This window comes from Patagioenas fasciata, chromosome 2 (genome assembly GCF_037038585.1).
Source record: "Patagioenas fasciata isolate bPatFas1 chromosome 2, bPatFas1.hap1, whole genome shotgun sequence".
Classification (NCBI taxonomy): domain Eukaryota; kingdom Metazoa; phylum Chordata; class Aves; order Columbiformes; family Columbidae; genus Patagioenas; species Patagioenas fasciata.
In genome coordinates this window covers 148,112,670-148,128,677 of record NC_092521.1, presented here as the reverse complement: position 1 = coordinate 148,128,677, position 16,008 = coordinate 148,112,670, and the positions used below count along the sequence as shown (strand labels likewise).

Genomic DNA, 16,008 nt, shown 5'->3' with positions numbered 1-16,008 from the left:
GGCACTGCAGAAACATAGTGTAATCAGCAGGGAGCCAGATGTGTAACCCCAGCTACTGACTCTCAGGGCACCGTGGTGAAAATGCAGACAGAATAACCAGTGTGTTAGCTAAGCACAGTCAGTATTTTGCAATGGAATGGATAAAATACATACAATAAGTTGTTTGTCACAGAGAACTAATGCAACGTATTACAAAAACATTCGCAGAACTGCCCTGATGAGATGCAGCACAAAGGTAAGATAATTTTAATCAACCTTGCTTGTCTGTTCAAATTAACAGAATCTTGTTAGAAGAGAGTAAGAACATTAATACTTCGGGCAGAGTGGAAAGGTCTTCCCTAGCTGAAACGATACATACTTTTTCCCAATTATACTCTCCTAGGTTGCTGCAAAAATGTGATGTTTTTTTTTCAATTAAGTTTTTCTGTTTAGTAGACTTTTTCCTCTCCCTCTTGCTATGATTTGCAATTGGTGTTCATAAAAAGAATGCTCTGAAGAGCCTGGTTCCCTGGTGCTGACAACACCGAAAGCTTGTGCATCAAACCAAAGAGCGCACCTCAAACTGCGTTTCTGTGTCAGATTTGCCTTCTCTGTCGGAGCCTGCATTGTCTACGTGCTGGTTAGAGCTTCAAAGGGGAACCTGTGTGTGTGATTCAGCAGTCACCCCCACTAACTCTTTCAGGTTCAAATCCGTGATACTAAGGTGGGTTGGGTGAGGATTTCTGAAGTCACTGAGAAACTCCTAAATACAAAACATTTACTAGATAATCAATTTACCATGATGAAATAAGTAAACAATGTAAGGATTCTGATGAAATCTATAATCGTTGATCTTAATATGTTAGTGACCTATAAAGACAGTATTTTGAATTCGAAAGTACAAGAATTTCTCCTCTCCTAAGTTCATAACCCTGAACCTAAGCTGTATGCTATATTGTGCATGATGGGAACTCAGTAACAGATTTACAATAAACTAGCATCAATGCAGAAAGTTGCTTTAAAAATTTAAGAAGAAAATGATTCTCTCAAGCAGTTTAGTTCAGACACCTTAAGCTTCTCTAAAAATGAAACACTTTTGTTACTAGGACGCAAGTTACTTTGTTTAAGGCTACACAAACTCTAATGAAGTTGGGAGATCCACGTGAAAGCACAGCGATAGAAGCTGATCACATATTCTTGACAGAAAATATTCAGCCAGACAACACTCAGCCAGAAAATACCATCATGTTCTGGGAACTCACTGATTTACTTTGAATTTGGCAGAACGTTATCAAAGTGGTTAGTTTTAAAATTACTTTTCTAGCATTCCACTATGGAAAGTATTATATAATTAAGGATTAACCCGTTACTTATGTACCAAAGTGACCCTGTTTCCAAAATGAGCTGGAAATATTGCTGAAAGGCAGTATTTAAAAACATTACTCTTTCCAATGCCTTACATATATTCATTTACTAGTTTCTAGAGAGCAAATACGGAAGAGATTACTCTTTCAAATAATGCTATGATTTGAAAATAATTGTTTCATTGTTATATTATTAAAAGGCAAGAAAGATATGCTTATTTAATTATCATATAATGGTAAAGTATATGTGAATGACATAAAAAGAAACAATCAGAAACTTTCAAATAAAAAACAATCACTGAGTAGTGCTTAAACGAATAAGCAAAATCATAGAATCACAGAAGAGTTTAGGCTGGAAGAAACCTTTAAAGGTCATCTAGTCCAGCCTCCCAGTCATAAGGCTCGTAATAAAAGGGGAAAAAGTAAAGCCCAAGCATGTCTGGGTCACACCGATTCTCAAAGAAACTCTATCCTGATCAACCAGGCTGCCGAACTGCGCACTTACAAGACTGTGCTGAATTACACAGAAATGATAATACATACTTGACTGAGGACTTCGTCAAACTGAGAAGACATTAAGTTACATTACAGCTGTTGCAACTGTGAGCAGTATTTCCACCGACAGCCTTTGATCAGCATGAGTCAACTCAAAGTGAAATTTAGCTTTTATACCTAGAATTACTAGCAGGGCTTTAAAAGGATTTTCTTTTTTTCTGATGCTAATATTCTACTAATGCCATTAACTAAAAACCAAATAATTTTAAGGGACAAATATTCTAAATCATCGATCTGTCAGCATCCTTTCAGCAGCCCCAAAACATTCCGGAAAAAAGACCCAGAAATTTATATCCACTAAAATAGTGCAAAATGCAATGGATCATTAACGATGAGCAGAAGAAAAACAAGTTGTTTTGTGAACAGCAGAAGTAATGAAGCCTTGGTTTCCCACACACACCTCCACAATACCTTCAGCTCTCTCTCCTTTTCCCTACACACCACATGCGCTGCACCCTCGATTCCCCTTCCCAAACCTCCCTTCCCTTTCTGCGAGTTGCTGGTTGAACAAGAGGCAGCATTTGTTTCAGCAGCTCTGGAGTTAATCTCCTGCTCATCGGCTGGCTGGATGCTGGATTTCAGATGCCAGAGCAGCCCAGAGAGTGCCTTGACTCTCACACGCTGGCATGTCGAGCAAATGGCTTTAACCACCCTGTCCAGCCCACGAAAAGGTCTGTTATAAACACTCAGTGCTACTGAGTGCAAGACTGATTTAAGTTGGCCATTGGATTGAAGTTACTGAGAAGCACAACTAACAGATGGAAAGTGGGATTGCATAAATTTTGTTTTAGGAAATCAACCTGTAAAATCAGAGCTGTTATACAAAGACTGTCCACATGCTTTAATACTCAGCAGCTTGCTTAAATATAAGATGATGGCATGAGCAGCGATGTAAACATCTAGTCTGTCAGTGAGTATGGAGAATTTTCAAACTACTTTTTTCAGAGAACATTTGTTGCTGTTATTAAGCAGTGGCAAGTATGATATAAACCACAGGCTTTCATGCAGTGTACACGCAGCACCAGTGGTGCGTAAAAGTTTGCATAAAAATACTGTACTTATAAGAAAGGATCAGTAATTAAAAAATTGTAGAAAGTCATACATGCATATGTAATTAGAAAACTTACTTTCAAAATTGTTACATCTTCTGTATTTTGGCCCATAGCAAAAAAACCCAACCAAACAAAAACCATCGGTCCAGTGGTTTAATAGTCTACATCCCTGGAAACATTCAAGGCTGGGCTGAACGGGGCTCTGAGCAACCTGATGTAGTTGAAGATGTCCCTGCTCATTGCAGGAGGATTGGACTAGATGAGCTTTGAAGGTCCCTTCCAACCCAAACTATTCTATGATTCTATGAAAACGGGTATCTGAATGCAACGGAAGTTTCAAGGCACTTTACCTTGGCACTTTACCTCCTTTTACTCCATTTTATGCTACACTTCCACATCATCCACCCTGAGAAGCAAATAGCAGAATTCACCCTTTTAAGTTTATTAATTCCTAGGCTAGTCCACTGCAATTTGAAAACAATAAATAATAAGAGCTAAAAACATAAATTCAGGAAGATATGGGTAAATTGGCAAAAGGCGGGATGTCACTTCTTTACATAGTGGGTGAGGTAAGGACAAAATGGCAGCCTCAGGAGACTGGAAGGAATTACTGTGCCTGATGTACTTACACTTTCTGCCACTTAATGGACTTTCCATACTGAAGAATTTCTATGTCACAAGAACTGTGTTGGTGGTGAAAAACGTATCACTCATTATGCAGTAAGTATTATTTTATGCCTTTCTACTTTAATATTTTAATTTACTTGAATACCTCAGGGGTCAACTTGTTACGAGGGACATTCTGAAATTTGGTGATTCATAAAAATGTTCCCATTGAATGGTTATCTGATTTTCGGTTCAATTATGTAATTTGTATCCACTTTTGGTGCAACATCTGTCATTAAGAGACTATAATCAATAGCCAATTTACTTAATTACACATGCCAAGAAATATGAAAGTTCTGAAGCTCTCTCTTTTTAATCTTCACAAATCTTCTCATTACTTTCAGCCATTTAAACAATTCCTTTTAAAATCGGATAATGTTTGAGGACTAGTACCACTAAAATTAAGCTAATTTACAAACAGAGCTTCCTGTAAAATGCTTCTGAACAAGAAGTGACTATAGTGAAAAATCATATTAGCAAAGTCAAATGGTCTTCTTTCCCTCCTGACACATCTAGAAACTAGGATAGAAACTGAGGAAACATGAAAAGAATGGTCATCAACCATAACTTTGAAGGGTTGACAAAATGTTCAGAAATCCAGGTAATATACACGACTGAATCCCCTCAGCCAAATTTTATTTGTTTCCTTCATCTATCCTGCTTTGGTGCTGCTTCTCAATTCACAAGAGCTGTACATCCACAGCATCCCTGTGAGCTCCAGTAACTTCCTCCTCCATCAACCAGGACCTCTATGACTCCACCAAACAGGGCTTGGACTTCTACATATTACTTTATAGCCCAGATGAATCAAATTCACCTTCCCCTTGATGACATTATTTGATGATCAGTAGACAGAAAGATAAAAATGTTGCATGGAAATGTGGGCATTTTTTGTGCTATGTTCTAATACCAGATAGCTTCTCTTTTTAGGAAAAGAATATTTTCCAACTGATTCTTTTTAAATTTTACACCTTTTACCCACCAAAAAAGTTATTCTCCAACTTTTTCCCCATTTAGAATTATATTGTGATTGTTAGAGAAGTCTGAAATACAGTCATTCTTCAGAGCTCTTAAGAACTGCTTGGAAAATATGTATATTGAAACTTAATTTTTTAAGCTTTTAACTATATTATTTACATAAGAAAAGGTTAAAGGCAGCTATAGCTACGGTTGGACTTGATCTTAACAGTCTTTTCCAATGTAAATGACTCTGTGATTCTACTAGTAGCTGATTTCTACTGCTCTAAACATCCATGCTGAAAAAAGTCCAGAGGAGTTGTATATAATTGTATACCTTTCTACTTCATGGCAGACTTCCTGTAAGACCCATTGTTGCATTAGTCCCCTCACAAGCATACAAGCACATTCTGATTTGAGTGAAGTTGTCCATAAGACAAGGACAGAATGGATCTTAGCAATAACTACTCAGCTTCCTATGTGGAGATCCCTAAATAAGCCAGGAATAGGAATGATCCAAAGCTGATTTCCTTCTAGAAGAAAGCTGTGGAACAGCTGTTACACAAGACACTGTCCCTGGGTTTTCTCAGAATAACTCTGGAAAGCTACTCTCATGCCTCTAGTATACTTCTTTCACTGCAACTATATTAAAATCTCTTATAAAGGTTATAGGAAGGAGCAAGTTTAAACCAAACACTTGGCTGAAATTTATGCCTATGTTAATTTTATTATTTTTATCTTCATTTGGTTTTGTTTTCTACAGTGTAAAAAATAAAACAAAGTACATACAATTAGAACTTCGGAAAAAATGGTCATTACTTAGATTTTATTTCACGAGCACAGCTGTAGTGGCATATCTGCTACTTTAGGTCTCTGGCTGCAGGATACGCATACCTGGTCAAATGCTGCCAAGTCAAAACTCATGAGCCTGTTACATCCTAACCAAACCAAAAATTAATAGAGAGTGTAACATTTGCGTCTGTAAAGAGAATGTACTTCTAACTACTGCCAGCAGAGAGTCTCATTGCTCTCATATTGACACAAAAACAATTTAGCACAGTCCCCCAAAACGCAGAACAAACAGCAAGCTACTTCATTTTAACTATTTTAATAGGATTATAGACAAAAGCACTCTCAGCAACAGCCACCTGTCAGTGCTTTCCCATCCCCTCAAATCTAGTTTTTTGCAGCTTTTCAATGGGACAGCAAGCTAGTACGTTTGAAAAAAGGAAGCTCAAAAGTGTAATCTGAACTTCCATAAAAAGGATGGCATGTTTCTCAATAACATTTGCGCTTGGCTAGATGAGAGCAAAGTGAAACAGTTTAACTGTAATTAACTTGCAAGACAGCCTCTACATTGCATTGTAAAATTAAAGGCCTCCCCAGCATCTGGCCTGCACTCCTTCAACATATGCTTACCCCAGGAGTAATGTGCTTAGTTTGAGGAGACATCAGGCGTCTGTCAAGCATGTCAGCCTCGCTCCACGTGGGCCAGCCCTTCCAGCAGCAGCAACGCTTCTTACAAGGAACAAAACATCCAATACAAAACAGCGCACCAGTGAAAACTTCAGCAAATCAGCCCGCATTAACCATCGTTTGAGATACTCGTCCATCTAAGGCCTGGTTTGAAGTGCCCAGCTTTCGTTTATGTGGAGCGATACTGTTTGCTGGCGGCTGCTCTCAGCTGTTGATCTGATTCAGTCCCGATGTTGGGTTACAGCTCAGCACAGAACCCGTCACCATCGATTACCCAGGAGGAGTGGGAGGGCTCCGTGCTCCCGGTGACGTCAGTCGCTTTAGGAACGCAGCCCGCACGCTTGCTGGAGTAACATAACATTTTATTAATCTCAGATGCGTGCCTTGCAGCACGCATGGCCTCCTGTTAACATACCACAACTGGCTACGCAGCCAGAACCAAATAACGGAGAAGTATCTGAACATGAACACTGGATAATCAGATTTCTTAATGTTTGTGGATATGGATATTTTTCTTTCTTTTTTCCACCCTCCCTTGAACAGAGATATTAGGCACTGGTATTTCAAGTTGGAAATCTAAATTCAGGTTAGAAATCTGTAAAAGGAAAATTATGCTTGATCATAATTAAGGCACAAGATCTATTATGGCAGAAGATACATTCAAATGAACCTTAATCACGATTCTTTGTATAAACTACTATTCTAAAAAAAAAAAAAAAAAAATAAAACCAACCTCATTAGATACATCAGCAGGGCAGCACTTCCACGCATTAGCCAGTACGCTACAATCATCAGGAATATTATTGTTCCTGATGTGTTTAAGAGTTTGCAAGATTAGGGTCAACTGGCTTAAAATTAGACTGTAGGTTGAATGTAAATAAGAAGAATGAAGGATACATGCCTGTATTGCTCAGAGCCTTCTGGAGGTGTACTAAAGAGGAAGAAGGAGCAGGCAGCAACAGGCAGGGAATGGTATGAAGAGAGAAGAAAGTGCAGAGAAGCAGCTTTCTGCTCCTGCTACCACTGAGATATAAATGATGAGGCAGTGACTCCTGAGAATAGCAACAAGTGCAAACATTTTTTTTGGCTCCTGCTGCTCAGTGAGATGTGGCAATCTTCACCTCTGCTTACGCCTTGGGACTGGCCTTTAGTAGGCGTGCTAGGCAAGCAAAGTCCCATGAAGTCAAAACTCAGGTCCATGAGAGCTGAAAATGTTACCTATTTCCAAGCACCAAACTCTTAACACTGACTTTGTAACTAGACTCTGTAAAGTCGACAGTAGTTGGAGACTCCACCTACATGTGTCACAATAAGAATCAAAACATTTATTTATTTATTTTTAATAAAGACGTCAGAGTGGCTTCCATCTGTATTAATTGGTTTCTACACATATTTTCACACAGCTACTTTTAAGGTGGACCAAGGTCAGTTATGTTCGTACCTCCCTCCATCACTTAAAATGTGATTTCTTATTCATGTTAGCTGTACACCATATTGTTAACAACTCTAACTCACTGACACTAGAGGTGACTTTTTGGTTGATGCATAACAGGGTTTTTTTTGTTAGGATGTTTGTTTGTTTGTTTTGTTTGGGGTTTTTAGTTTGTGTTTTATTTTTTTGTTTGTTTCGTGTGTGTATGTTTGCTTGCAAGGAAAGTCTGGAAATGCAGGACTGTTAAAATTTTACCATTGCTTCAGAAACCAATATTCATGCTAGGTTCAGTTCAGATAAGAAGAAACCTTGCATAAATTGTTTTATTTTATGATAGCCAAATATTTATTTCTCATGAAATTGATATTTCTATCTACCTGAAATAGATTCAGCAGAGAAAAATCCAAAGAACATTGACAACTTCTTGTATAATTTGTTTTGACAACTACTGTTTTCAGAGGAGGAAAATAGTAAACTTCAATGAATTCAGTTTTAGAAGGCTGTGAGAAGTATGGCTGTTTCTGATGCAATACTGTATTAATAAAGGGGTTTTTTTATAGCACAATTACTGAGCTAGTTTTTGGCAAAATTATCATCCTTAAAAAGTTTAACACGTGCTGTGTGACACAAATACCTTGGGGCAAGTCAGAACTACTCTGAAGAATACATAATCACAGTCCCAGCTGGAATATTGCAGTTAGGACAGGGCAGCTCTGATCCTAGAGGCTTATCTTCTGCCCTGCAGCAGAATTTACAGAATACTGAAACTAAGCTTGCAAGACCAGGCTGTCACAATGGCAGATTTTGGCATCACAATATTGAAACAAAAGAACTTTGTACTAGAAAACACAGTAATAAGATTATTTCAATGCAGAAACAGCAACAGAGAAATTCCCTGGTACAGATCATTAAGTTTCAAAAGCTCCCACACTCTTCTAGCCACAGAATAGAAACCACTTTTTGTTTGTTTGTTTTTTTCTGAGCAGTCATCAGTCACAGAATGAGTATGTAGTAAATGACAGATGACTTCTGCCCTTTTTTACCCAAGAGAGTGAATTGTCACCTCAGACGTACCAGGTCTGTTAAAAGCTGCCCGTTGTGCATAACCTTACAGATTAATTAAGATGCCTTAGAACAAAAGTGAGTGACATTCATCCACTTACAGAAAAATCTAAGGTCCTTATTAAGAGAATGGGAACACAATTCATCCAATTATTACAGTTTTCATTCTTTAATTTTATATAGCACTAATAGAGAAGTAGCTTTAACATTAAAAATTACTACTATATTTACGGTGTTTTCATCAGAAGTCTCAAATCAATTGTAAACATAACCTTATGAAATGTACTATGATTGGACCATAAATACCAATAAGCACATAAGAAAATCGAAGCACTGACTAAATACTCATTCTCAGCAGCACACTAACAGAAGTTTGCTCGTGAACGTTCAAGTGTTTTTGGTTCTGTTTTTCTTAGTTTAGCAAATCAAGGTATTTGGACTCTGCTTCTTTCTATCCTAAATTGAAAATGGATGTTTCTCTAAGAAGTTCTTGACAAACCAGATCATAAATGAGTTGTTAGAGATCACAACAGTCAATATCTCAGAAATAATAAGGACTTAGATATATGAGTAATTTTTCTCATCACCAAGTTATTGTGCATCAGATGTTCCATATGTGGACACGTGGGCACACTTAGCATATGGCAAACAAATTAAGGCAATGTATTGTAATTCTGCCTCACTATGGATTCTGTTCTGTGGCATTTTCTGATGGATAAATTCATTAATAGGTAATGCATGGAAGCTTGTCAATCCACATGTCAATCTAATATATACATATACAGAAGGATTCTTCTATTTCTTCTTCCCATTTTAAAGGCAGATACTGTGTTTGTTTTTCTCCAGTTATCTGAGATATCAAATTTACTTTTATTCAGTCATCAGGTACCTCACTAGTATTACAGTTTCTCAAAAGATAACTTCGTGCTTCTGAGATTCCTCAGCCAAAGGTTTAGGTCTCCTAGTATCCCATACAAAGACCTCAGGCTGAGTTAAGTATGATCTAAGCCATCCCCTTTCTCTATTTGAAGGTGAATATTTATCCCTTTGCTATTCATGTAAGTTATACATGTTACCATCTCTTCTCACCTCGCAAGAGTCAACTTTGGAAGATTTTCCTTTCTCCTTTGACAAGATCCAACGTATTCTCAAAAGACATCAAGGGATTAAAATCCCTCATTTCTTTAACATGATATGAGAGCAGAACTCTGCATACGCCTACACAAAGTTGATAGGAATTTTGACATCTACAAAATTTTTGTTGAGAAGACAGATGATAAATTAGTCAAAGCTCACACAGAATCAACGATTCAGTAGCAAATAGGCCCAACCCAGACTTCCTAAACTGACACAACAGCCTTTCGACAGAAAACACTCAAAACCACCCAGTTAGCAGGAGTTCAGCTCACTTGCCCATGTCAAAGCTCATGAAGGTTTCTCAGGTTCATCATTCCCTCTCAGATCTTTACCAAAGGGCCAGTTCTGCTTGGTGTTTCACACAGTAACTGAGTAGGGCCGTTCACGCAGCAGAGTCCCAGGTGAGATGCTGCAAGAGTGGCCGATTGATTGATACTTCTAGCAAAAGACAAAATCGCAGCTGCTCACCCAGCACAGTGGGAGCTGAGCTACAGGATGGCCAACTACTGTCCGTGTACACTCTGCCCAGTTTGAGTAAGGGACACAAACAGGGTCTCCCACCTCCAAAGTTTCTTCACTACCAGATATAAAGTCAATCTCTTGGTTTTTTTTTCTCTCTGTGGCAGTGAAAATAGTCAGCTATTTTCTATAAGTGGGACAGGGTTCACAATGAAAATTTCTTCACAGAATAAAGAACCAAATTCTGTAATGCCTGAATATTGCAAAATAGGTGTGAAGGTTTGAAACAGGTGAGTACTCATATCAGTAGGGTTACTGGTTATAACACACAAGGAAGATTTTATTTTTTAATTTTTATTATTTTTTTAATAAAAGCTGAGTTGGATAGATACCTATTGGGATATAAAGGTTCACAGGTATGTTTTACAATTAAAATGCACAATAAGAGCACCTGTCTTACCATGACCTGCACCTTCATACTCCTCATTTTTGACCAGCTAACTTGAGGAACTTGACTTGCAAACTGTTATTCCCGAGAGCTAGAGCCGCATCTGAGAGAAAACTGCTGCATCGTCATAGATGCTGATCTGCTTGACTTCAAGTACACACTGCTTTGCCAAAAATCAGTTTAATGAAAAATGTGGAATTCCACCAGTCTAAATATAGTCCCACTTTTACATGACATTGCCTTACTGCCAAGTCCACAAAGCAGGATCAGTACAGTGCCTTAGGGTTAGGTGTCGGTTAGGTCTTCTGCAGGGAAGGAACTTCAGCACTAGATGAAAATTTAAGTTCCCTGATGTCACTAGAAGACATGTAGGAACTTTACAGGAATCTGAGTGCAGCATATAAAATACAAATAACACATGAAACTGCTACACTAACAGTTTAAATAAGTAAATACCACTGCTGAGAGCGGACCTCTTGGTCCTCTCTACCTGGTACCCCAGCAGCACCTTCCTTCCCCCTCTGCTGGTCCCAGCACTTGTCACAGCCCTCCAGGAGGACAGTGACATACCCAGCCCAGTAGGAAACTACTTGCTTGGGGGTTTTGTTTGTTTGTTTGTTTGGGTTTGTTGTTGTTTTGTTGTTGTTGTTCTTTTTGTCCCTTTTTTTTTTTTTTCCTGCCAGGTCAGTAAGACAAAACAGCTGAAGGGAACAAAAGCAGGGGAAAGGATGATGGTAGTGGTGGGGCAAAAAACCTCCACCACCCAAACCTCACAAGATAACCCACCAAGGGCCTAACTCCCTTTGTGAATTTAATTTCTATTTTGTAATGCACAGCAATAGCTTTGCAATGCAATGCTGTATCAGTTTAAAAGCAGAAATCTATTTCAAAAGAAGTATCTCATACTCAAAACATCAATAATTAACCACCCCCATACAAACACTCACTTAAGCAAACAGAAAAAATGACAGCTTTAAGATACATACAGTTGTGCTTAACATTTAAATGAAGTCTTTTTTTATTAAAGATAATTCATGTCACATTTTTCCCCTTCAAAGCACAAATTTAGCTCCAGCCCTACTAAATAAGGCACACCTCTTTATCCATACATGTTGGCTTAATACTTACAATAGCTACAGACAATGTTAGCTTACTGCAATCTCCTTCAAAGTTAATTCTCCTGAAAATGTTCTTATTGGCATGATCTGAAGCCCACAAGGCTCTCTTCGGTTGGCTTTGGTTTAGGTTCTTACATAACTGTAACATCTGGGGCCTGTTTCTACTATGCAAGTTTCAACAGACACAATTTCTGTGTGTATACATTCATTTCTATTTAACAGATGCCTGCATTTTTGAAAAGCAAAACAGATACAAAATTCTGTTAAATTGAATAGACAAGCTTAGACATATTCTCCCAGAAAATAATGAAATAAATAATGTAACTTCGTATGACATACACACTTAATGTGTTTTGGGGTTTTTCGGTTTTGTTTTTAAAAAACTTCTGTGTTTTTCAAATTCATGTCCGTCTCTGCACAGCGGATAAAAACCACAGCAGACCATTATTGCCACAGCTGGAACTGCTGGAAGGGAGAAGGTCCAGGGTCAGTACTCTTGCATACTTCATATAAAAATGATGTAGGAGAAAGTATTACATATACTTTTTAAATGCTAGATTAATCTGTGATGTTTCTCAGGAGACAGTAAAGCAATCTAATACTACAGTACAAAAGACAGAAAGTACCATTGCAGAATGCACATGAAGCAACTGTCAATATGTGAGTGAATGTGTATTTGTTCATGTGCAACTCCACAGGGAAGTTTGGAAGGGAATGCTATCAATTAGTGAAAACTCCCCATACAATAGGCTGTTAGGCTATATGTAATGAAGAATTATGATGAACTGTTATAATCCACTTTCTTCTTAAGCATGATTTTCCCCCAATGAGGAACAATTACAATTTCTTGTTGTTTTTCTACTGACAATAAAAACATCCCATGAGGTTATCTATATCCATCCTTGTGATTGCACAAACAATGAAATATTAAGAAGATTATCAAGAAATCTTTGTGAAGAATTCAGTATTACTACTACAGAAAAAGCCTTGCTGAAATAAATAGATAAGTCAGAACTACTAGCCAGTAAGGTGTACTGTTTTACAGGGAATCAGAAAATGGTCTTCAGATTACCATCTCTAAGATTGTACAAAAAAATAGGTCAGTACAACAGCTCATAAAAAGGACTAAAATTAAGTTATTTTAAAACTATTTTCCCAACTTCTATCAATGCAAGAAGAGTGGATTATTCACACTCTCATCTTTGTATTTCGTGTTCTCTGTTGGAGAACCATTTATCACAGAACACTACAGCCTACAATTATCTGATATTCTCCTTCCGTACTGACAGAAGTTAGAGTTTATTAGTCTGATAATGCAGAATTTTCAGTGATCCTTTACAAATAACAGCAGTCTCCACTCATCCATCTAAAAGGCACTGGACTTCGCAATTCACAGTCCAACACTACTTATCAGGATTGGGAGAGCAATTACTTGCAAATTAAGACACGTAAATACGCTCAAGAAAATGTAACACAGAAAAAAAATACTAACTTACTCTTTTTAATAATAGCAAACACTTTGCTGATTTTTTTTTTTTCCTTATGAGCATGGAAAGAATGACAAAAAACACAGCCATTCCAATATATATAGCATATATTACACATAGAGCCTACTTTGACAGAAAATGAGCAAGACTGCAAAATAAAGCAATTAAGTTTTCGGTCAACTTTAATTGAATTCCCTTGTCCTCACCTACATAATCATATTTGGATTTCCAGAGAGCTCCTACATTTTTCAGCACACAGACAGGCGAACGTTTACTGAGCTGCTATGTTCTGTTTATATTTTTATCTCTTCTTTGTACTCCTGAGTTTTTGGGCCTCAGGTCTCCTGTATTATTAACTTTTCCTTTGAATATTCTGAGAAGCTCATCACTAGCATTTTCTATAGCTTCAAACAGAATTTATCTTCACAATAAGAAGCACAAGATGAAGGGGCTTTTTTTCCCACTTCACAGATGAGAGCTAAGGCAGGCAAAATATGGTCAAAAGGCGCTGCATCTGAATTGGGAGCATGTGATCCGTTCGTTGCCCATGGCACTAAAATTTGGTGTGTAAGAGAAACCCTCTTGCTCCCAGCAGCACCACCTCACCTCCAAGTAGTTGACATCAGTAAGAGATCCTCTTGGAAGGCCACAAGTCTTTAGAAGATGTGCAGAAGACCTGTCAGGCGCTCACAAGATGACCAAAAAGAAGCTTTTTTTAAAGTAGAAGGAACACACTAACTAATGGGTAAAACAGAATTCAAATGCAGACAAATGCCTTAAGGCAGAAGTGCCCTTCCTATTGAATTTGACCTTTGATTTCAAAGGTCAGTCCTCAAGAATGAACTGGAGCCATCTCAACCATCCCAGTGTAAATTTGGAAATCATATCTCTGTTGAGTAAATAACATGTGCAAAGAATGACAAAACTGGACCCAAAACGTGAGTGGACAGAACATGTTCTTGGAATTCAAATCCATTGAGAGCCATTGAACATACTTTAAATAAACCTTAGATATAGTTCCACCATAGCAGTTCTTATGCTACCTCTTGTGGAGAATAAACCGTCTTGTGGAGACTATCTCTACACACTTGCTTTGTGTTTATATTTCTCCGTATTTCTGCTACTGCTTACTATTGGAAACAGCTAGATGAATCTTCAGTGTAACTTGATACAGCATGTTTTATGTCAAGTGTTTAATTAACAGCTAAGAAGAAGAAAGAGAGAAGAAAAGGAGATGCATCCCGAGTTCTTCAACTTTCAAAGGTAGCTTAAAGGCTGGTAAGAAACATAACTCCCAGGAAGCACCATGGTGCTGAGCTGCCCCTAAGGCTTCATGGCTGAGAGATGCCTCCGCAAAATCTTCCAGGGAAGGAGTCTGCTTTTAAATATACTTAAAGTTTCATTTTCATTCCTTTTATGTTTTTCTTTTTTAACTCTGGTTCTGGTCTTGTGATCAAGGACTTACCTTTCCCTCTGGTAAAATAAAAAGCAACCTCTTGTATTGAAGCACAAATTCTCCAGAAACAGTCCCTTTAGATGACTGTCTACAGGAGAAAAGAATGCACATTCAAAGAACTGCTGTGCATTTCCATTAAGCTACATAGGTCAGTAGGGATGTTAGTACTGTCACATACCAGGTTATGGGAAGGAGTTTTCCCTAGAGCCTTGAACAGTGCTTTCAACCATGAACCAGCCAGTGGAGGGACAGCCCATGACAGCAGGAACTGCCCAGAAGGTTACATTATCTCTGCAAATAGAGACTTCAGCTGATAATGTTGTTTTATTTTCCTCCTGAATATAATTTCAGTCCATTTCTTTCCCATGATTACTCCCTTAATATTTTCCAAAAGTCAAAGACATGATGCACCCTGCTTTTAAACCTTATTTTGCCCATAACCAGAAGTTACAGTAGATACTGCGCTCCCTATTTAACTTTGCTGTACAGTCAATGTCAGTCTTTCGTTTGAAAAGTTTTCTTTTCAACACAGAACATATTTGTGAAAGTATTACTTTTCAAAAGCAGAAGAATATGGAGAACAATTTAATCAAGAGTCTTAATATTTTCTGACAGTGCAATACCACTGATTGCATTTCAGATCAGTTGTACAGTAAAAAAAAAATTACTCTGCAAAACAGTCACTGCTTTATGAATTATTATATCAGGCACAACAGGACTTACAAACAATTGCTAAAATGCAACCTTGGCCATGCAAATGCCCATCTTTCATACAAGGGCAAAACCAGAACCACTTTACAATAAAAAAGAGGTACCTCCAAGGGTTGGAGGAAGGTCAGTACTTTTTCTCCTGGATCATTTGGCTCCTGGTCCACTCCTAGCAGTTCAAGCAATCACTGTAGGGCCCCAGAAGATAAACTGGTGACTACTGGTGTGGGACAGTGCTCCTGGCTCCTCTTACTGGAGTCTAATTCATCAAGCATGCCTGGACCGCTCTCCTGACCTAAAGCCAACTGGCTTGGAGTTGCCAAAGTCCACAGTATTAAGCTAATTCTCATCCCCTTCAAAACGGGATGGCTGAATCCAAACCACACCGCAGGAATACTACCAGGCCTGTGCTGTCTCACACGGGATGCCAAAGAGCTGCCTGGAAGCCTGCAAGTTAGTCCCAGCCAAACACACACCTGGGACGGCTCTGACAACTACACAGAGCTGCACTCCTGTGCCAGGAAACCTCTGATGCTCCTCAGCTCCTGCACACAGAAACAACCTCGGTGCTAGACAGCTCCAATAACTCCAACAGGCAAAGCCAGGACCTGTTTAGGGTCACAAAGGTACTCTGAAGTGCACTCAGGCGATT

At 38.3% G+C, this 16,008-nt stretch overlaps 1 protein-coding gene across 3 annotated transcripts in view; it reads right to left on the bottom strand.

The window, feature by feature from the left end:
• The window catches only part of CACNB2 (calcium voltage-gated channel auxiliary subunit beta 2), a 246,795-nt gene that overhangs the window by 109,719 nt on the left and 121,068 nt on the right, over positions 1-16,008 (bottom strand). Inside the window, exon 1 of one of the 3 annotated variants that reach the window (XM_065829852.2) lies at positions 5,993-6,103. The exons of the other annotated variants lie outside the window; for them this stretch is intronic. Within the exon in view, the coding sequence (XP_065685924.1) occupies positions 5,993-6,043 (51 nt within the window). The 5' untranslated portion in view covers positions 6,044-6,103. Of the gene's footprint in view, positions 1-5,992; positions 6,104-16,008 lie in introns of those variants that run through there. 3 annotated transcript variants of the gene reach the window in all.